Genomic DNA, 24,070 nt, shown 5'->3' with positions numbered 1-24,070 from the left:
AAGGTCATAGGCCATAGGCCACATGACTCTTCTGTGTTAAACTTAGAAACAAGCAATTTTCGTGTCCCAGGTGATCCAAATGAGAGGAACTTTACTAATATGTTCTCTGAACTGTGATTCCGTGGATCTACCAGGATAGCATTTGGTTCAGTGGTAGCTGCCTTTGAATCATCCACATCATAAAGAGAATCTTCAGAGTTCTTGTCTTTCTGGCCTGAGAAAAAAGCTTGCAATTTTTTTTTCTCCCTCAAAAAGCCTCATCTAAGTCAAGAGAAGTTGATGCTAAAAATAGAAACATAATTCAGTTCAACTTTAGCTCTAAAAAATAAATAAAGAGGTGTGGGTATACAAGGGCACCCAGGTATACTTTGGGCCCACACCTATAACCAATGCCATTCATATGCTGTCATTTTCCTTTGTTGGGCAATTAGGTATAACTGAAAGAACACTGAACTAGTAGAAGACCATTGTCTCTGGTATTAACTAGTTGTATGATCTGAAGCAAGTCATTCAGCCTCTGGATTTCAGTGGTCTCATCTGTCCAATTAAGAGAAGAATACATGCCCTGATGACCACACAAGGACACTGAGAGAAAACCTCAGCCTAACAAATATCCATGTTTTCTTAAATCCCCTTCCTCCAGTCTTTTGGAATAACACCTGCTTTTGGAAATAACATTACATCTTCTTCTGGGCTTCCTCAGAAACTGTCACTCAATGAAACCCTGAAGGCCATCAACAATATTCACAATGCTGTTGATTTTAATTTGGGCTTTAGAGCATAGGGCATTCCCAGGGTTTTAGGAGTTTTTTCATTCCATAGACTGCCTGGCTGGAAACCTAAACATGTGCCAGCAATCTGGCAAAGAGCCCTACTACAAGGCAAGTTTGCCTTTGTATTCCTAACATTACCACAGTGACTGTCAAATGGTTGGTTTTCAATAAATGCCTTCATTAAATGACTAAAACAAAGAAGACAGATACTACAACTTTGTAACCCAAAGTAGCTGATATCAAATAAACTTTATACACTGTAAAAGGTGGTGGTACACAGAAATAAGTATTGAGTCTCATTCAGTACTTTAGGACAAGCTAAGACAGAATTTAGGATTTCATCTGAGACTCCAGACATCCAGTTCTCAATTTTATTTGAGACTCTAACTGCATAACCTTGAGGATGTTCCATAGTGACTCTTGTCCTCAATTTTTTTCAACTCTAGAAGAAATTAGACTAGAGAGTACTGAAGGTCCCATCCAGCTCTATAATATTATGCCCTAAAATTGAAAGGTATATTGGAAACTGGGCATGGTAGTACACATCTTTAACCCCAGCTACTAGTTTTTTTTTTTTTTTCTTTCTTTCTTCCTGTTACTTGGGATTGAACCCAGGGGCATTTGACCACTAAGCCATAACCCCAGCCCTTTTTATTTTTTCATTTTAAATTGCAGAAGCTAATTTCAAATTTGTGATGCTCCTACTCAGCATCTGGAGTCTTTGGGATTATAGGTATGTGCTTCCATGCCTGCTAGTCCCAGTGATTCAGGAGGCTGAGGCAGGAGGATCAACAAGTTTGAAGTCAAGGCTGGGTAATTTAGCAAGACCCTTGCCTCAAAATGAAATTATAAAAAAGCGGGGAGGCTTGAAATGTAGTTCAGTGGTAGAGTGCTTGCCTAACATGTGCAAAGCCCTGGGTTTAATAGAACAAAAGAAAAAAAAAAGTGAATTGGAATAATTTGTTCCTGAGGCAACCTGATTAAAAAAAAAAAAAGTAGGAAAACTAAAACCAGAAGATTTAAGAAAAATACAACTTCTGAAAACCTGTTTACTCAAATATAAAATGAAAGGAGGAAAAAAATCTCTATAAACTCAGAATTGTTGAAATTATAGGTAACATTATGTGCTCTCTATATACAAGGCACTGTGCTAAGTATTTTACACATATTATGTAATTTAATCAAGTAACTAATTGTAATAATACAGTTGTCCCTCAGAATCTGTAGGGGATTTATTCCAGAACCCCAATGTATAACAAAATCCTCAGATGCTGAAGTCCCTTATATAAAATGGTGTTGTATTTACATATATCCTATGCATATCCTCCTGTATACTTTATTTATTTATTTATACATACCAAAGATTGAACCTAGAGTGCTTAACTAACCCCTGAGCCACATCCCCAGCCCTTTTTATTTTTGAGATAGAGTCTTGCTAAATTGCTTAAGGCCTCACTAAGTTGCTGAGGATAGCCTTGAACTTTTGATCCTCCTGCCTCAGCCTCCTGAGTTGCTGGGATTAAAGCTGTGTGCCATCACACCTGGCGAAAATTATTCGTAAATTCAGAATCCCCTGAAAAAGTAAGGGTGTTTATATTATTTATATGGAGGCTTTGGAGTTGTTTCTTAGTTATGGCCTGTTTCACCCTAGAGTCACCATATAATCCCATGCAAGTCTATAAATGTATTCTATTCCTCATATTAAAAAAAAAGAGATAAAAATTTTCTTCACAAAGACTTACTGTATAAGAACATTCCAAACCTAAATTTCAGAAAACTCCTGTCTGATTGTGAAAGGCATCAAGAGGGATCATGTCAGGTAAAATCAACAGTAAATGGTAGACAAACTAATCACTAGCTTTGATGATGATGTCATAAAATATAAGACTTATAGGAGGAAGGTGATCCAAGAGGAACAAGGATTTCCAGGCCTTTCCCAGGGATTGCAAAATTCCAGGGATTATAAAATTCTTCAATCACTTAGCCTATCTAATAAAACCATACATGGGCCAATAATTTGTGAATTCTTTTTTTAATCAAGGACATCTTTGTAAACTTAATACCTACCAGAGTGACTACCAATACCAGCAACTCTTGAGCCAACTATAGGCAATGAAGCAAGGGACTTGGGCTTCTTATGGGAAAAGGCATATCCTCAAATAATGGCTATTCTCAGATTAAAGGAACCCTGAGCTATGAGTTCTAATTGACTTGATCTTTCAAGACTTGGGATCTCGACAGTGAATCACAGTAATATACAATACATTCTCTTAGTAGGAGAGAGATAATGCTTAGTTCCTGTATTTACATTTAGTACCTAAAGCATCTCAGTGTTAAACCACATCCTCAATCACAATGCATAAAAGAATATCAAGTGCATGTGCAGCAGATGGGCAAGAAGTTACAAGAAAAAAAGTATTTGTCATCAATCCATATGACTTTCTAGGGATTTTTCACATGCTTTGAATAAAATAAAAGGCAGTATAGAATTTACATGAGTGTATATAACATGTAGTTAATGTAAAAAAAAAAAAAAAATTCCAGGCTGGGGATAGCTCAGTGGTAGCACACTTGCCTAGCATATAGAGGGCCCAAGTTCAATTCCCAGTACCACACATACAAAAAATATTCCTTTATCTCTTTGAGTATTCAATCTATATACTCCACTATAATTAACGTTTTTTTGCATTTCCTAATTTAAGCAAACATGAAGCCAAATGATGTTATATTGCACACTACTCTTTTCTGAATTATTTCAATTTCAATGACACAAATTACTCCAAAGTCAAGAAAGTTCAAGTTTATATGTCCAAAAACATACATCAAATATACACCTTTAATTTGAGAAAGATATATACACATGGACACATATGCACACAAATACACAAAAAAAAAAACATAACATGTTAAATGGGGAATATTCTAAAAATTTATTTGCAAGTCAAAAGTTTGAAATTTGAAATATATTTCTCATAGAACCAACTTATAAAGGGTGATGAGGTTTCTAAGCATCTTGCAAAGAAACATTTAACCACACTATTCTAAGTAGAGTATTAATATTATTAATACTATGAAATTTAATTATTTCATGTGGTACTGGGATTAAAATTTTTTCCAGCTCTAGAGAGGCACAGTGGCGTATACCTGTAATCCCAGCTACTAGAAGGCCAAGGCAGGAGGATCACATGTACAAGACTAGCCTTGGCAATTTATAAAAACTCTGTCTCAAAATAAAAAATAAAAATAAAAAGGTCTGGGGATGTAGCTCAGTGATAGAACATCCCTGTATTTAATTCCCAGTAGTGTAAAAACAAAAACAAAACACAACAACAAAATTTTCTAGCTCTAAACAACTGGAAGTTTCTCCCAGAGCCTAAAGGAAGGAAAAGGAGTTCCAGTAAAGAAGAAGGTTTTTAGAAATGGTAATGAGGAATGAAAGATGATGAAATAAGAAGTTAAATGAAATAGAAAACTTCACACCAGACTAAATTCTCAGATTAGGCTGACTCTCAATAGAAATATTTTCTGAGATCCATATGGGCTAGCCAAACTTTTTTATTTTTTGGAGACAGGGTTTCAATTGCTGAAGCTAGCCTCAAACTTGTAATCCTCCTGCATAAGTCTCCCAAGTCACTGGGATTATAGTCATGTGTCACTAAGCTCAGCTCTATTTCTTCCTTTTAGAAACATTTTCACTATTGTTTCTGACCAATGTTCTATTAACTAATAGAAACAGAATAACGTGAAAGACATAAGGTATCAAGACTTTCTCTTAAAAACATCACTCTCCTTCATCCCTTTCACCCCACAGGAGAAAAATGAAGGTCATATATGTGTTAAAGGTGGGTCTCTGAGTAGAAAAAGTACTAAAATAAAACATTTCAGAAAAATATTTAGACTCTACTTACACAGAATGTTTTTTTCACAGGGTCTTAAACAGTAGATGAAAACTAAGACAGGGAATAAAGCTGAGAAAGGGAACTGGGACTAAAGATCAAGTAATAGTTGTTTGAGAGAGAAGACCCATCTCCATTTCTCCTTCTTCCAACAGGACTGCCATCAGTACCTAAAGCAAGGTGAGGATGGAATGGGGGAGGAAGTTCTAGAACACCACAATAAAAAATAAGGGAATGTGAAAGAAGATTTCAGTTCTCAATACTAGAGAGGAAAAAAGAATTTCCAAGGTTACCTGGCCAATAACTGGAGTAACTGGAGTATAGTCTGAAGTAAATAATCTATGTAAGTCAAAGGCAACTTTGTTTAGAGTTTCTTATGTATAGGAATCTCAGGAAAATATGTCTTATCAATCATGAGAGTTCCTAAATTTTGCAGTGAACACTAAATTGATATTCCAAGCATTTCATCTTGTGATGAAAAACAATGCTAAAATATAGTCAGCTGGCCAATAGCATCAGTATCATCTGAAAGCAGGACCCAGGATCCTGTGTTTTTATAGTTTGGCTAGGTGATTTTTATTTTTTCATAGTTTGAGAAGTACTTATCTACAGAATAGATTTATAAAAAGGCAAGTTGTTACCCAAGGTATAGGAGGAGGTAAAGTTGTGCACAAGTGAAAACAAGCATGCCTCAGAACTGCCCAATTCATATAAAGGGAAAACAGTGATATGGAAGCATGAAACAGTAACTGACGTGAGCAAATGGGAATTGTTGTTGATGATTTTCAATAGAAGTTAGCCAGAGAAGGAACCATTATATGTTTTTTGTGATTGATGTGAAATAGAAGAGGCTACTCCTAGAACTAGAGAGAGGAGAAGTGGGAGCTGATCAGTTCAAAGAAGAAAGTAAAGTCAACAAGCATTTCCTGAGAAGGCAATATGCAAATTACAAATTACAAAAACCTAAGAGCAAAAGTCATAGAAAATAAACCGAGATTTCAAAAAGAATGAAAAGCAAGAGGGCTCAGGCACAACTATAGGAACCAATAATAAAGGGAAATATGGGAAGTGGTGCCTCTAAAATAGACACTCATTGGACTGGGGGTGTAGCTCAGTGCTACAGCATTTGTCTAGTATGCATGAAGCCCTAGATTCAACCCCTAGCACCACAAAAAACAATAACAACAAAAACCCAAACAAATGAAAACAACTTAAGGGCTGAAGGTGTGTAGTTCATTGGGAGAGTGTGCTTAGCATATTCAAGGCCCTAAGTTCAATCCCTATCACCAAAAAATTAAATTAAAAAAAATATATATAGCCAGGCACAATGACACACTCCTATCATCCCAATGACTCCAAAGGCTGGGGCAGTAGGATCACAAATTCGAGGTCACCCTCAGCAACTTAGCAAGACACGGTGACAATTAATTAATTAATAAGGATCTATGATGTAGCTCTGTGGTAAAGGGCCCCTAGGTTCAATACCCAGTACCAAAGAAATAAAACAACACAAGGGCCTAGGGAATAGCTCAGTGGTAGAACATTGCCTAACATGTGACAAAACAAATAAAAAAACAGTTTTAAGATGTATGATATGTCAAAATACATTCTATTGTAATAACTAATAAAAACAGAAAATTTTAAAAAAAGATTTTAAGTTTTATTCTTGGAACAAATATTGAAGAACAATGGATAAATGACAATATTGTCACTAGTATTAGATCCCTACTTTCTCTGATGAGCATCACACAGTGGGGCAAAGCATTCTTTTGGGTAACAAATTGCATTTTAATGTAATGGGGTTCTAAATAGAAGTTTATGGTGATTTACTATCATGCCAATGATTGTGGATCAGGATACTTTGGGAAGGCTATATTGTAGTAAATCCAACAGTAAAGTTATTGATAAAATAATAATGTGAATCCTCCCATTAGGAATACCACAGAACAAATTCTTTTAAAGTTAGACAAGTGAGATACAAAACAAAAAGGAAACAAATTAGACCATCAAAGATAGTGACTTACAGATTTTTGGATTTCCTTTAATAGGAAACTTCACAATCATTTCCTGGGGATTTTTGCAGATGAAAACAAATGGAGAATCAGATTCTTGACTGACGTCTGGAAACTGTGAATTATAAAAATAAAAAGTTCAAGCTATTTGGGATAAATTTAGAATTTTAAAGAGATCAAAGCATGTCCCAGATTTTACCTTGACATTCTGATGATAGTATTCCTCATTTTTTAGGTAAAGAGGATTATGCTCAACAAGCAAGAACAGAATTTCACCTTTCTGCAGTCTTTAGTACAGTTTTATATATTCTTGCCTGCCACCTCTGGCTTTCAATAGTGGGAACTGCTTCATAAACAAAGGATGCCTGACATCCTTCCAGGCAAATCAGAACTGACCATTCTTTTTAACACAAACAACTCAGAGTTGGGAAATTCACAGGTCTCTTTCAGAAATATTGGTTCAACCCAAGTGAAGCACTGGAAGACTTTAGAAAAACATTTGTGGAAATTCTGCCAGCAACAGTACACACAGCCCTTCTCTCACTAAAGTCAAGGAAGATGATTCATTCTGAAAGGTATGAACATGTAAAAGCTGTCTTAGGGTAAAAAGGTAACTGGCAGAACAATTCTGAAAATTTTTTTAAAAGTCTTTTTTGGATCTCTTATCACAAAACAAATTTGCCTGAATACTTAGAACTTTTATTCCTTCTACAAAGACAGGCACAGAACCTAAAAAGAAGACTATATTTAGTATACAATCACAATTTAAGGAACAATTAGGGGTTGGCAGAAAATGTTCTCTAGCAATGCCCAACTGATCTGGTGTTACATTAGTTCTTATCTTGGGATATCCTGTATTTAGCAAGATGGACAAATATGACTGATAGGCATCTGGGTCAGACTTAATTACCAGAGAAGCTGTTCTCCTAGTAACTACTATAAATATATGAAATTAGCTTTCCTACTTGCATAAGGTCCTGGGTTTGATCCAAAACATGGCCAAAAAAGACAAAAATAAGAAATTATTTTTCCACTCTTATTTTTCCAAAGATTTAAGACTCTAAAGTAGAAAAAGAGGTTTCAGCTAAAAAAAAAAAAAAAAAAAAAGCAAGAAAATTCAAATTTATCTAGTGGAACCATAAACTTCTTTACTGATCACTCTGTCCGAAGTGATAAGTTGATACTGTACAGAAAACAGGTAATAGCAGCTTTTGTTTCTGACCATATACCATAGCTTTCAGTGTAGGACAGGTGTGGCATATCCTTCATAAGAAGTAATTGAAGGAGCTGGGGCTGTGGCTCAATGGCAGAGCACTTGCCTAGCATGTGTGAGGCACTGGGTTTGATCCTTAACACCATATACAAAAATAAGCAAATAAAATGAAAGCGTGCTGTCCATCTTCAACTACCAAAAAAAAAAAAAAAAAAAAAAAACCCACTTAATATTAAGTATCAACCACAAACATATTCACAAGCAACATCAAAATAGTCACAGTGGAAAAGACAGTAAAGATGGGAGGATGAATCCTCTTCTTCCCTTATCCCCTGGATCCTTAGAACTCAAAAAAAAGCAGGGACCAATTGTTACTGCTGGGCATTTAGAAGGAAGCAAGCTCCACATACTGAGGTGCTTTGGCACAAGTAAGACCAGAGGCTATCATCAATACCTTTAAACCTAATTCTACAGAGAACAAAGCATCAATAGTCACAATTACCATCTCTTTAATTTTTCCCTTCTCTATAGCTTACAAAAAGGACAATGCTGCTAGGACTTCATAGCTCTGCTTTTCCAAAACAGCCAACCATTTCATCCATTCTCTCCCTTTTCTACCACACTTGTAACTCTTTCTTCCCTACTGGATTAATCCCAATAACACATAAATATTCTGTAATATTTACTATAAAACAAAAATGTCTCCCCAGATCCTACACTAGCTACTACCCCATTTTTCCCAGATCCCCTTTACAATAAAATTATCTGACCAGGCACAGTGGCCCATGCCTGCAATTTCAGGGACCTGGGAGCCTGAGGCAGGAGGATGCAAGTTTGAGGCCAGCCTGGCAACTTAGTAAGACCCTGTCTTAAATAAATACATAGGGCTGAGGGTGTAGCTTTGTGGTAGAGTGTTCCTGAGTTCAATCCCCAGTACCATAATAAATAAACAGACAATTAGACAATTAAAAAAAAAAAAAAAAGGTGCCAGATGCAGTGGCGCATCCCTGTAATCCCAGCAGCTCAGGAGGCTAAAGAAGGCTGAAGCAGGTGGATTGAGTTCAAAGGCAGCCTTAGCAACTTAGCGAGGCCCTAAACAACTCAGCAAAACCCTGTCTCTAAGGGATTGCCCAGCATGCAAAAGCCCCTGGGTACAATTCCCATTAACACCCCATCTCTCATCACATACATACAAAAGAAAAGAAATAAAGAAAAGAAAATAATTCTGACATATGTTAACAGAATAAGTAAATGTTGAATAGTAAGGAAAACTGGAAAATTGAGGGACAAATATAATGATACTATGATAAACTCCTTGGACCAATCATGCCTTATAATGAAGATAAACATTAAGATCTACTTTCCTAACTGAATCTCAAATCTAAGTTCCATGAGAATATCCCTTTTCTCACCCTACCACCAAACACAGGGCTTACAAGACACAGAAATGAGAAGCAAAGCAGCCTACAAACAATAAAGCAAGGCCTTCACGCTTAAGGAAGAATCATTTTTCATTATTAAGGACACTAAGGCAAAGTCAAAGTACCTCCAAAAAAGCATAATAACTCCTAATGCCTGTGCATTAAGGACCACATTATATTCTAACAAGTCAGTGATAGTTGTAAGAAAGGGATCTTTGACCAAAGAGTGAAAAGACTAAAATTACTGACCCAGAGAAAGAGTAAGTTAAGAGAGAGAGGTGAAGAATGTGAATAAACATGATGTCACATTCAGTTCAGAGAGGATGCTAGATTAGGCATCAATGAAATGGAATAATACACAGTTTAAGGAATGTGGGTTTTACAATTAAGCAACCATCCATATTTAGTAAAAGACTCTTCTGACAGTTGCTGTTGTTCTTGTCTACAAAGACTTCTATCACCTGGCTTCCAGTCTGAGGTGGACCTACTCTTCCTTAATGCCTCATAAATTTCACAGCTATTTAACATAACAGGTAATTAACTACTAATCAGCCACTTTCTTCTCCTCTCCAGAGGGAAATTATTCACCAGTCATCTAGAAAACATTTCTTTTGCCATTTTTATGACGGGGAAAAAAAAAAAAAACTTTTTGGCAACCACTTCTGATTTAGAGCCAAATGGGCATTTTTACCCAACTCCGAAAGCTTCCATTTAGTTCTTGTATTAATGTGATCAATAACTCCTAAACTATGTCATTCTTCACATTACGTCTCAGATGACCTATAAATCTTATACCTACCTTCAGAGTCAAAACAAAGAGTTAATAAAGAACTCATTGACAAAGCACATCTATATGCTGAAGGTTTTCTTGATTGAACTTCAAGGAACTAGATAGGACATGAAATCAGGCTCTGAAATCTAGTTAGCTAAAAACTGACTCCAAGAAGATTGAGGTGATAAAACTCAGAAAAAGAGAAGGAAATGAGTCTGATAAGAGGCCACAAACACAACAGAGCCAAAGAGGCATATCCTGAAAGCAACTGCATCCTTTTTTTGGGGGATGGGGTGGGATGGGCAGGGGGAGATGGTAAATTAGGAATTGAACTAAGGGTGTTCCAGTCCTTTTTATTTTGAGGCAGAGTCTCACTAGGTTCCTGAGTGTCTTGATAAACTGCTGAAGCTGGCCTCAAACTTGTAAACCTGCTGCCTCAGCCTCCAAAATGGCTGGGTTTACCCCTGGTAATTAATATCTGATAACTGCAGCCAGTTACATTAGATTTTTTGACCTTTCATCCTACATATTTGTTACTTTGTATTCTTTGCCCTACATCTTTGTATTTCCTCTCTGAAACCCCAATCCTAGTAACCAGTGTTTCATTCTTTATCTCTCTATATTTGACAACCCCCCCCACTTTTTTTTTTAAGATCTCACATATAAATGAGATCATACATTATTTTTCTTTTCATATCTGGCCTGTCACTTAGCATGAAGTCCTCCAGTCTTCATTTTTTAAGCTGAGTAATATTCTGTTATATAAACATATACACAGCATATATATATGAATGATACACACCAGTTTCTTTATCCATTTGTCCACTGATGGGCCACTTGGATTGTTTCTATATCTTGGTTATTGTGAATAGTATTGTAATGAATGTGGATGTATAGATATCTTTATGAGGTAATGATTTGGATTATATTTCATAAGAGGGAATGCTGGGTTCAGTACAGTCTTTCTAAAATATACATCTTATTATATCATTTACATGGTTGCCTTTAGAATATAGTTCAAATTCCTATACATGGCATTTATGGCTTTTCACATATCAATCACTCTTTGCTTCTCAATATTGGCATGACCATTTACTAAGCATTCACTATGAGCCAGACTCATATTATGTTAGGAGACATACAGGTGAATAAAACATAGATGATGACCTAAAGGAACTAAATGTGAACATGTAACCTCCATCCCCCCCGCAAAAAAAAAAAAAACACAAGGAAAGAAATAAGAAATAAAATAACATACTACAGTTAGAGGAGTATGAACCTATAGTAGCTCACAGAAGGAAATGATTAATTCTATCAGACAAAAACTGGTTTGGGGTAAGGGAAGAATCTATGGAGTGATATCTGAGCTGTTTTAAAGGATGAATAGGAGCTCTCCTTGTGGAAAAAGGCATAATGAAGGCTGGGATATAGCTCAGTTGGTAGAGTGCTTGCCTCACATGCACAAGGCCTTGGTTTCAATCCCCAGCACCCCCAACACACGCGGCATAATGACTTGATATAGAATAGTATACTGAGTAGTATACTGAAGGCTAGGCTCAGTGACACATATCAGTAATCCTCAGGAGGCTGAGGCAGGAAAATCACAAGTTTGAGGTCAGCTTTAGCAAGTTAGTGAGGCTTTACGTAACTTGGCAGGACCCTGTCTCAAAAACAAAAATAAAAAGGGCTATAGCTCAGTGGTAATGTGTCTGGGTTCAATCCCTGGTACAAAACAAACAAAAAAAGGTATATTAAGGGGCTAGGGCTGGAGCTCAGTGGTAGCACACTTGCCTGGCATGTGTGAGGCGCTGGGTTCGATTCTCAGCACCACATATAAAAATAGATAAAATAAAGGTCTATAAACAACTAAAAAAAAATTTTTTTTAAAAAGGTACATTGAGGAATGTATAAATTCTGCTTTCATCAGGATTTCCCTTTTTTTTAAAATTGGGTACTGCAGATTGAACTCAGGGGCACATCCCCAGCCATTTTTTATATTTTATTTAAAGACAGGATCTCACTGAGTTGCTTAGTGCCTTGCTATTGTTAAGCCTGGCTTTTAACTCACAATCCTCCTGCCTCAGCCTCTGGAGCAGCTGGGATTACAGATGAGTGCCACTGCACCTAATAGGATTTGCCCTTTTTTTAGAAGCTTCCTTAACTCTCCCCATTCCATCTAAACCCAGCTGAGTTAGGAGTTGGGTCCCCTCCTTTGTGCATTCCGCTATCCATGTAATAATTATGATTGGGTTTTTTTGTTAGTTTCTTCTAGTAGGCTTAATAATATAGAGGGAATGGAAGATCTTGTTAAAACTCTGGATCTTTAGTCTTTATTATAATGCCTGGCACATAACACAAAATAATAAATATTCCTTGAATGTGTGATTATCTAATATTCTGAGGCATACAATATTGAATTAGGAGATAATTTGTCACTTGGATGACACAACAGATTGGATGACAAACCAAGAAGTCTCAAGCAGATTGTAAAAACATATCAAGGCCACAGCAGATTCCTTCTAGGTCAAGCAGACCACTTTCTCTAAGACTTTCTTAACTTATAGGTTAAAATCAAGGTATCACAACAAATGACTGATTCTACCTATATTAAATCTCTTATATATGTTCTTCTCCTGCCTAATTCCATAGGCATTATACTAAAACAGGTCTTTTTATATTTCTTTTTTTTTTTAAAGAGAGAGTGAGAGAAAATTTCTTTAATATTTATTTTTTTAGTTTTCGGCAGACACAACATCTTTGTTTGTATGTGGTGCTGAGGATCGAACCTGGGCCGCACACATGCCAGGCGAGCGCGCTACTGCTTGAGCCACATCCCCAGCCCGTCTTTTTATATTTCTACCCTAGACTATAACACTCTTTTCACTAGTCTTCCCACATTCATAATCTTTCCACTTGAATCCATTTTCTACATTGCTGCTAATGAATTTTCTCTTTTTTTTTAAGAGAGAGAGAGAGAGAGAGAGAGAGAGAGAGAGAATTTTAATATTTATTTTTTAGTTTTCGGCAGACTCAACATCTTTGTTTGTATGTGGTGCTGAGGATTGAACCAGGGCCGCACGCATGCCAGGTGAGCGCGCTACCGCTTGAGCCACATCCCCAGCCCATTGCTAATGAATTTTCCTCAGGCAAAGCTCTGATCCTGTTACTGCTTCATAAAACCTTCAAAACCCTCCTCCCCATCCTGCAACTCACTAGAAAAAAAGGTCTTAATTCTGCAGCCTATCATTCAAAGCTATCAACTTTCTGACCACAATCTACCTTTCCATTCTTGCTTGCTGCTTGTTCCTCTTCCCTCACATATTTCTTTCAACCAACTGATTTGCCATCATTATTCCTACATCCTTATAACATCCCATCAGTATTCAGGATGGCCTTGACCTTGACATTCTACCTCAGCTTCCAGAGTTATCTGGGAATTACAGGTACACACCACCTCATCTGGCCTCCCACCTGTGCCTTTGATCACATTACTTCCTCTCCTTGGAATATGCTTTTCTTTTTTTATTTTGCAGTACTAGGGATTGAACCCAGGATCTTGCACATACTAGGGAAGGGCTCTATCACTAAGCTACATCACCAGTCTTTTTTATTTTTTGAAATGGCCTCCCTGAATTGCTCAGGCTGGCTTGGAACTTGGAATCCTCCTGCCTCAGTCTCCCAAGTAGCCGGGATTACAGGAATGCCTCACCATGCACAGCAAGAATATGCTGTGCTAGCATGTAAATAAGAAGACTTGGACAGCAAACTCCCAATTTTAACATGGGTTGACCAACATTACACAAGTTGTTTGTACTCTCTTAGCTTTAAGTTCCTTATCTCTAAAAGAGGAATAACAGTATCTTGCTTGGAACTGTTGTGAAGTTTAGAAAATAACATATATAATAAGCATGGCACATAATAAGTCATCAAAAATGATAATGTTTATTACTTTTCTTCAAGGCAAATTCAAAGCCATGTTTCTTTTTCTTTTTTTTTTTTTTAGTACTTTGGGACTGAACCCAGGGCATTGCACATATTGAAGCCATTTCTTAATAGTTTTGTGGATTTCCTCTGAGTTAGAAATAATCACTCCCTTCTTCAAATCCTCAGAGGCAATCTTACTTCTGTTAAGACATTTATTTTGGGCTGGGAGTGTAGCTCAGTGGTATAGAGTTTACATAGTATGTTTGAGGACCTGTGTTTGATCTCTAGCATTATTTTTTTTAAAGCGTTATCTTTATTTTTTAGATTTTGTTTAATATTTTTTAGTTGTTGATGGACCTTTATTTTATTCATTTATTTATATGCAGTGATGAGAATTGAACCAAGTGCCTCACACATGCGAGGCAAACGCTCCACCACTGAACCACAACCTCAGCCCCATTTTTTATATTTTATTTGGTTGTTAACAAAATATAAAATATTTTTTATATTTTATTTGGTTAGAAATCTGGTAGCCTTTCAGATTTCCAAGGAAAGAACCTATGTATCTTTTTGTTTCCTTTAGTGTCTAGAATGGTGTCTGACTTATAGTAGGCACTCAAATATTTATTGATTAAAAAAAATAAGAAAATTTTAAGAATTACACATTCATTGTTAGATGAAAAACTAAACATTGAAGAATTCACATAAATACATGAAAAAGTGGCAATATTCCTCGTCTCTCTTCTATTTGTGCTTCAGCACAACAGAAAACATGCATGCATATACACACACACACACACACACACGCACACAGTTATTCCTTAAAACGCATTTTTGTTGTTGTTGTTGTTGGATACTGAGAATTATACCCAGGAGTACTTTACCACTGAGCTATATTCCAGTCCTTTTTTTAATTTTTTGAGACAGGGTCTCCCTAAGTTGCAGAGGCTGGTCTTGAACTTGTGATTCTCCTGCCTTAGGCTCCCAAGTAGCTGGGATTATAGGCAGTGTCTCTGTGTCAAGCTCCTTAAACCATTTTCATCTGAAAATGATGATAAAGACAGTCTGTTCTGACTTAGAAACTCTAGTAAATATTCTAGTCTTCATAAGAATCCTGAAAATAGGTTTCCTATCTCAGGTGAGCTGTGAATTTAAAGAACTGCTTGGAATTAGGCTATTTGCCAGTGATACACAATTTCCTTCTTTGCTGAACTGGATAATAACCTGTGATCCCTGAGGAACACTGTCAGGTCTATGAATTGGCAGATTTTCTCTGTGCAACATAGAGGATATTTTAATTTTATTATTATTTTTTATGGTGCTGAGAACTGAACTCAGGGCATCACACATGCTAGGCAAGAGCTTTACCACTGAGCTATACCCCCAAATCCCTCACAAATTTTAAAAGATAATTTATGGACTTTGTCTTTTCAAGGCCAATTCCTGGTCTGCATATTGACTATTACTTCCTTCAGTACTCTTAATTTCTCCCCTCTTAGACTCACAGGCAATCCATTAGTGATGCAAGCTTTGACTTACAAACCTAAAGTGATATCTGTAATCTTCCTGAAGATCTATGTTGCTTAGACACTCTTAAAGAAGGAACAAGTCACTCATACTCTCTTCTCTACTGGAAGACTGAAATTCTATTGCTGGTGTCAATTACTGGATGTAGGCACCCAGCAGAATGCTTCAGCATAATTCCTTGAAGATAGGGTTTTGGCTGTTACAAAAGCCATAAGATCAAACGGACTAAAGGGTCAGAAAGCTGGCAGGAGTGGAATGGATTCAGTTCAAAAGAAATAGAATAATCAATGGCCTTGAAGATTTCAAACAATCAGATTTTCTTTTGAAGGCAGGGATAAAAATAGCACAAACCCTACACAGACTCATTGAAACAAAAGCCAATAACTCAACTTTTTGTCTCAAGACTTGTTAGGTCTCCAGAACTATTCACAACCACAGCTGCTAATGGTTGTGGATTTGGCAATCAAAATGTCTTTGTTAGAAAAAAACAAAGTTTTAACTGCCTGACTATTGAGGTTACAAACCACAGACTTGATGCATTGTTGCAGTCAGAGTCCTCCCTGCTGTTTTTGAGAGCTTACATCTGCTGTTGGCAGATAAAATGCTGGCAAACTGCTAGGGCTCCTTCCAGGGGAATACAGGAGGAGCTTTTAGGAGATGATTCTCATCTACCTTTCTCCCCCAAGTTAAGCCCACAGCCTTTTATGGATGACTGTTACCTAGTCCAGGTTATCCTCAGGCATTACTGAGGAGGGTTGAGAGTCTAGTGGTGGGATTTTTTTCCAGCACAAATTAGCCATGTTGGCCAAATTAGTATTAAAAGATAAAAGGAAGACAAGTTCTTAGCTCAGGAGAGAGCATGTTAAGCACACATTTTTTTATTTTATTTGCTTATTTTTAAGTGGTGCTGAGGATTGAACCCAGGGCCTCACACATACTAGGCAAGCGCTCTACCACTGAGCCACAACCTTAGCCCAAGCACATATTTTTTAAAAGCCACTTATAGTGTAGTGCACTTAATTTTAAAACAATCACTGGCAAAATCTTTTTTGTTCTTTTTTTTAAGAGAACAAAATGATCACACTATGTTAAAAAATAATGAGGGCTTGGTGATTTTAATTTATCAAAGAAAAGTCAAGAACATAATGTCAGAAGTAAATAACTGAGTTTCTTTGAAGAAGAAAAATGTTAGGAACAGAAATAGAGAAGTAAAATGTGGTCCAAGTAATATAGGAAGTTACTTTCAGTTGAAATAAAAATGATTAAATCCACACTGGTTTTCAAACAAAATGTGATTCAGTTGGGTGATAAGAAAGGCTTGCTGAGATGCTGAAGAACACACAGGAAACTTTCCTGGATGGTTCTCTCTGTGCACTGACTTAAGGATAAAGGAAAAACAAACATAGCAGACAAATGCTCTCTAAACTATATATACTAGGTTACCAGTTCTGCAGTCTGTAAACAGATAATATGCAAGTGTGTGTGGTGGGGGATGTAGCTCAGTGTTAGTCCAGCATACATAAGGCCCTAGATTCAATTCCTAGCACTGCCAAACCAAAAAAAGAAAAAATTAGGGACATTGTCTAGTATATTCACCTCTCATTAAGGGCATAATGTATACCAGCATATTAAGGGCTCTGAAAAATTCTGTAGTAAACAAATAAATTTGTTTAATCCAAAGACATTTTCAAGATACATATTTCAAAGAACACCTATGCTATGGAATAGTTTTAGAGATGCTAGTATAGGGCTATTGTTCCTAAATTCTCAACTTGTTTCTTTAGCAATAAGAATAAGGCTTAAAGTGGTGGAGTCCTTGCCTGCCATGTGCAAGGCTCTGAATTTGATCACCAGCACCACGACAAAAAAAAAAAAAAAAAAAAATCAGGCTGGTATAACAATGCAATTATATTTCTTACATTAAAGAACTCTAGTTCAAAAACAGACTATGCAACTACATTTTTTACATCACAGAACTCTAAAGAGAGACAGGTAGATGATTACACCAAGGGTGGTCGAGACATTTTCCAAAAAGGCAGCCAATGCCAAAGCTACAACTTTTTTTTTTTTTTTTTAACAGTACTAGGTATTGAACCCAAAGTGTGCTACCACTGAGCTACATCCCCAGCCCTATTTATTTATTTATTTATTTACTTACTTACTTACTTATTTATTATTGGTACAGCACTATTTTGTGTTTTAGAGACCTGAATTGTTTAGTGCCTCGCCATTGCTGAGGCTGGCTTTGAACTCATGATTCTTCTGTCTCAGCCTCCAGAGCCACTGGGATTACAGGCACGTGCCACCACACCTTGTCCTTTTTATTTTTGATTTTGAGGAAGGGTCTCATTAAGTTGTCCAGGCTGGTCTTGAACTTGCCATCCTCCTGCCTCAGCCTCCTGAGTTGCCAGGATTACAAGCATGGGCCACTGCACCCAGTCAAAGCTACAATTTTTAGAAGTGAAAAGATCTTTATCCAATAAATAACAACAACTATTATCAATCGGCTATTATCAATCCTGAATATATTCACATGCTACACTCAAACACAGGAAAGAAACAATGGTGAAAAGCCACAGAAAAGCTGATGACCAAGGAAAAATGAAATGGGATTCCTGTGTTTGACAAAGCCTACAGGTTTCTGGCATTTTGGTATATTTTAATGTCATACATAAGGAAAATTCATAATGAGAACTGACAGGACTTCCAACAGAGAACATACTGGAAGGTTCCTACACTTCTACATGCTGCCCTCAGCAACCTCAGAACATAAAACAGAATGTAAGCTGAAGGAGGAACATCATGTTCACCTGAAACAAGAGTATCCTTACGAAACCAAAAAAAAAATTACTTTGTTAATTACATTCTAATTCTTGTAACCCTCATGGTATTCCATACTTTAGGATTACAGTTTCCTGAATAAATTTGTGGCAGAACGATCATTTAACTGTCTAGAGTTTGAAATAATTTGACCTTTGTCAGGAGGTAGTTTTCTTGATCAATAAAGGAGAAAGTAAAACAAGGCCCCTTTCCAATTACCATCCACATGGGCAGATGCAGCTGGGTTCTCTTTTAGAATGCAGATATAACATGAAGAGAATATGATGCACTAAGTTTTATTAAGTTGTTAAGAACTGTGAGTCTTTAAAACTGTAAAACCCATACCAATATAAGGTATTTTTATAATTATTAATTCTACAGTGTGGGGTGGGGGGAGAAGAAGGCTAGGGATGAAGCTTTGTGGTAGGGTGCTTTCCTAGCATGCATGAGGCCCTGGGTTGGATCTCTAACACCACAGGCAAAAAAAAAGAAGAACAGGGAAGGGAGGAAGAATGATGACACTTGAAAAAAAAAAAATACAGTCAAAAGACCCATAGATAGTACAGGCACAAGAGTGCAAGGTGGTGAAGGGCCTCCACATGTCTATGGTTCTGTTGAGGTTTAGATCAGATACTAATGGCAGAACAAAAGAGTAGGAGTCAAAATTCACATCAAAATACATGCATTGTGGGCTGGGGATGTGGCTCAAGCAGTAGCGTGCTCGCCTGGCATGTGTGCGGCCTGGGTTCAATCCTCAGTACCACATACAAACAAAGTTGTTGTGTCCGCCGAAAACTAAAAAATAAATATTAAATTCTCTCTCTCTCTAAAAAAAAATACATGCGTTGTACTCAGACACAAACAGTAATCAGAACAGACTGAGGAGGCAACCCATAAGAAAATAAAAGACAGAAATGTAGGGGGATAATAACTATTGACTAAAATCTGTGAGGAAAAGATAAAGAAGTTGAGATAGCTATGAATAGTAAAGGGAAAAAAAGGAAGCATTAATAGCAAAAATGCAACACAGAGTCAGGTGTGGTGGTTCATGCCTGTAATCCCAGTGGCTGGGGGAGGGGCCACTAAGGTAGGAGGATTTCCAGTTCAAAGCCAGACTTAGGGGCTGGGATCGTGGCTCAGTAGTAAAGCATTCACCTTGCACACGTGTGAGGCACTGGGTTCGATTCTCAGCACCACATAAAAAGAAATAAATCAAATAAAGGTATAGTGTCCATCTATAACTTAAAAAAAAAAAAAAAAAGCCAGACTCAGCAATTTAGTGAGGCCCTAAGCAATCAGGGAGGCCCTTTCTTAAATAAAACACAAAAAAGAAGGGCTAAGGATGTGGCTCAGTGGTTAAGTGCCCCTGGATTCAATCCCTGAGACAAAAAAAAAAAAAGGCAAGGCAGGCAGGGAGGGGAGTAGCTCAATGGTAAAGCGCTTGCCTAGAATGCATGAGGCCCTGGATTCAATTCCCAGCACCGACCCCCCCACCCCCCCCCAAAAAAGTAAGTCTGAAAAACAAAGAATTTACTGAGAAAAATTAACCTGAAGCACATTTTATTAAACATAGTGGTAGATGTCCTATTACCTATAGTATCTGTTCAAAACAATAGGAAAACTATACTATTAGTGAGACTCCTCAGGCTTCGTTTTTGCCAGTATGAAACTAAATATAAAAATCCTGTATGTCAAGAATTTTTCAATTAAGCTAAAGTTCTTTGTCTCCCTCTACTGTTCAAAAATGTACTTTGTGGGGCTGGGGCTATAGCTCAGCGGTAGAGTGCTTGCCTAGCACATGTGAGGCCCTGGGTTCGATCCTCAGCACCACATACAAATGAATAAATAAAGGTATTTAAAAAAAAAAAAAGTACTTTGTTATGTCAGTTCAATTGTCAATGATCAAAAACAAAATAGACATGTATGTGTACATCTACACACACACACAAACACACCTGACACAATCCAAGCAATTGGTATTCAAACACACTTGCCTACTATCATGAGTTCAAATGCTTTGAAAAGCAATAACAGATCTATCATACCCACCACCCAATCAAAATGATTCAGGGGATACTTTTGAAGACTTCCTCACCAAAAGAAGCAAAGCTTTAGTAAGGGATGAAGACCCTATACTTTTATGCTGGACTATGGCAATAGTTTCCTAATCAGAAATGTATATATACCAGTTCTCCATACACCAAATACCAAAGCATCACTAGGTTTTTTTCTGTCATTGATAGGGTCTTTTCCTGCCCCAATATATCTTATTAAAAGACTCCTTTGGGGATGAGGTTATAACTCAGTGGTAGAGGGCTTGCCTAGCATGTGTGAGGCACTGGGTTCGATTCTTAGCACCACATAGAAATAAATAAAATAAAGGTCCGTCAGCAACTAATAAAAAGACTATTTTGATGGGTATGGTGGTGCACACCTATAATCCCTACTACTAATGGGGCTGAGGCAAGAGGACTGAAGTTCAAGGCCAACCTGGGCAAATCACATCTTAAAAAAATAAAAATAGGGCTGGGGCTGTGGCCAGTGGTAGAGCGCTTGCCTCACATATGAGAGGCACTGGGTTCGATCCTCAGCACCACATAAAAATAAGTAAATAATGATATTTTAAAAATAAAAATAAAAAGGGCTGGGGATGTAGCTCAGTGGTAGAACTCTTGCCTAGCATGTGTGAAGCCCTAGTTTCAATCAGTACCAAAACACAAACCAACAACAAAGAAAACAAAAAAAGATACCCTTTTTCTTCATATGTCTAAATATATTTGCTAGCACCTTATTATCTTCAGGATATGCTAATAGGATCTATAAGTTAGTCATGATGGCAAATCAATCATCTGCCCAGGAGAAGTATTCTTCACCTACCTGCTCTTTAAATTGCTTCTGGGACAAGCAATCAACTAGATCCACACAGCCCAGAAGACAACCTGATGGATAGTCATTGGGAAATTCCACATCTGAATCAAGAAAAACAAAAGGATTAAATAAATTTCCTTCTTTGTTACTCTGGAATTCAGGAATCTGTTTTGAATTATGAACAAGTAACACTTTCTATTATCTATTTATAGCCATAAGGAAAACAATGAGTTTTGATTCTGGCATAACTGTATTTTAGCAAAATACCTAGTGAGTGGCTAGCTAAACTAGGAAATTTTTCCTTTAGAAAACTATTCACTCATCTCATCAAAGTTCAAGGACTACTAATTCATAATAAGGATGTGAGGGAGGGAGGAAGAATAGAGGTAATTTGGACTAGACAGAGGAGAGTGAAGGGAGGAGGAAGGGGCATGGGGTAGGAATGATAGTAGATAAATCAGACATTTTTACCCTATGTGCATATATGATTACATGACCTGTGTAACTCTACATCATGTACAACCAGACAAATGAGAAGTTATACTCTATTTATATATGATATGTCAAAAATGCATACTGTCATGCATAATTAATTAGAACAAATAAAAAATATATATTAAAAAAAAAGTTCAAGGACCCTACAAGTTTATTCCAAACAAATCAGTTCTACTATACTCAACTGGATCAGACTGGAGCTTGATGATAATGGACTTTAGCAATGAAGACAGGCAGCTACAGGTGACAATAGAAAAACTATAAAAATGTGATTAAAAAACACAAGCATGAAGGTCAGGACACAAATCTAAAACAAACTGTACCAGGCGAAATAGAATTTTTTTTACCCTTTCATTTCTTTCTTTTGGGAGGATTAAACCCAGGTCCCGGAGCATGCTAGGCAAGTACTGTACCATTGAACTACATTCCTAATTCCAGAAATATGGGTTTTGTTTTTTTCTAGTACTAGGGACTGAACTCAGAGGTAATATGCCACTGAGTACATCCCCAACCCTTTTTATTTTTTCATATAGGTTCTTACAGCCAAGTTGCTGAGGCTGAACTTGAACTTGCAATTGCTCTTGTCTCAGCTTCCCAAGTCACCGTAATTACAGGCGTGCATCACTGCTCCCAGCCATAAATCTGTTTTTAAGAGACTTCTTGCTTAAGTTTGGAGTCTAGACTCCTTGCTTAAGCTTTATGTATTAAAAACTTTTAAAGGTGGTTCTGTAATTCTCCTTTCATTCTATCTCCAAAACAACTCTGAGCTGGATAAGAGGAAGGGACATAGGATATCTAAGGTCAGAAGTTCTTCTTAGGATCCAAATTTACTGTGCTTGGGGTGATTCTGAAAATTCTCTGTTCAGGTCACTCACCTTTGATCTATCTGAATCCAATAGCAGGTCTCTATTTGGGTCACTCTTGATTATATTATTTGTGGTTGTTTTTTTCCCAATTTAAGATCCCAGAGCTTATGAATCATTTATATTACTTTCATAGCAAAAAAAAAGAAAAGGGAAAGAAGATTTTTTTTTTTAGATAAAATTAAGATTAGTTGGTTGCTTTTTTAGAAACTGATATTTTTATTTTCTCTTTTTGAGGTATTAATGCTTTGAATAACTGTCTATGATTTATCAGTAAATAAACAAATATAAGGTTTAAAAGTCCCTTTCAGCTGAGGAAAAGCCACAGGAAGAAGAAACTGAAAGAAGAGGAATATCAATGACTCCTCTCTAAATGTAAGACCGAAAGAATTCGTAGCTGTTACCTTTCCCACGGAGAAGTCGATATGTAGCCTGGAGTTCTGAGACTTCTTGAGGGGAGGGTTTTTTGCCTGTGGCTGCTATCCAAAGACGTCCTCTGTGGGGAGTATACCAGGATCTGCCCTCCACCCTTGAACAAATACAAATTTAGTAGGAAGGATCTAAATTCTAGTTTCCCAGAAGATGCCACAATATACCAAAGAGAAAGAAAAAAAATACTGAAGCAAATTATTCAGTTGAACCAAGAGATCTAAAGAAGATGTCTCACCAAGAGGGATTCTTTTGTGAAAAACACAAAATTCTCCCATAATACCTTTCCCTTGAGGATGAAGTCTGTTCTCTAATTTCACCTATCATCAGAATAAAGTTTTTTTCTCTCAACTCCTGGATAGTTGTCACCTTATTCCCATAACTCAGTCCTGGAGTTCTCACTACTCTTGGAACTTCTATAATCCCGAATCTGTAGTTTTTAAGCATCTAAGTTGTCCCACAAATATGAACATCATTGCCATTCTTTGAGTCAAAAGCTAACTTTTTTCTGGAAGACTTGTTGCTTTATTCTCCAACCTGACAGAAAATGCTGACACATAACTTCCCAAGAATGGTATTTAATAGAATAATGATTATGAATAAATTAAAAATAAAATAATTATAAATAAAAATGCTTATCTTTATTTTCTAAGTTGCAATGACACCAATATACATTTCCTAATTATTTTATATAGAGATATGTTCTGTGTGGATAAGTAAACAACTTGTTGAGTAGTTTGAAAGAATCAAGTGAAATAAAATTCTCAAGAGAATTTAATTAGTTTGCTACTTTCCAAGGACTACAAAAGATGTTTCTCTTCACCTCCCATCAAATGAAACAAAGTACCTTAATATTATATCCCTCTTATCTCATTCTTATAATGGAAAGTAGCACTGTGATTGTTTTTTCATATTTGTAGTATGCTAAAACAGATGAATTAGAGGAGTGTCGGTCACATAGTAGGTATTCATTATGTAGAATGAACCAGTATGTCTTCCTTCTATACCAAATAACCTGAAAAGTTACTGGGAAAATGGTCTCACAAATTTGGCAGAA

At 36.8% G+C, this 24,070-nt stretch overlaps 1 protein-coding gene across 6 annotated transcripts in view; it reads right to left on the bottom strand.

The window, feature by feature from the left end:
• Trip4 (thyroid hormone receptor interactor 4) overlaps nucleotides 1-24,070 on the bottom strand; it is a 72,348-nt gene that overhangs the window by 2,383 nt on the left and 45,895 nt on the right. For 3 of the 6 annotated variants that reach the window (XM_071608382.1, XM_027926012.2, XM_027926016.2), the window contains 3 exons: nucleotides 22,989-23,113; nucleotides 21,236-21,327; nucleotides 6,694-6,796 (listed from right to left, as the gene is read on the bottom strand). In XM_071608382.1, coding sequence (XP_071464483.1) covers nucleotides 6,694-6,796; nucleotides 21,236-21,327; nucleotides 22,989-23,113 — 320 coding nt within the window. Of the gene's footprint in view, nucleotides 1-6,693; nucleotides 6,797-21,235; nucleotides 21,328-22,596; nucleotides 22,712-22,988; nucleotides 23,114-24,070 lie in introns of those variants that run through there. The other 3 variants (XR_011706686.1, XR_003581375.3, XM_027926014.2) reach the window with 3 other exon arrangements.

This window comes from Marmota flaviventris, chromosome 2 (assembly GCF_047511675.1).
Source record: "Marmota flaviventris isolate mMarFla1 chromosome 2, mMarFla1.hap1, whole genome shotgun sequence".
In the NCBI taxonomy this organism is placed as follows: Eukaryota; Metazoa; Chordata; class Mammalia; order Rodentia; family Sciuridae; genus Marmota; species Marmota flaviventris.
The sequence above is the reverse complement of the archived record's forward strand: the minus strand, read 5'-3'. Positions and strand labels throughout refer to the sequence as shown.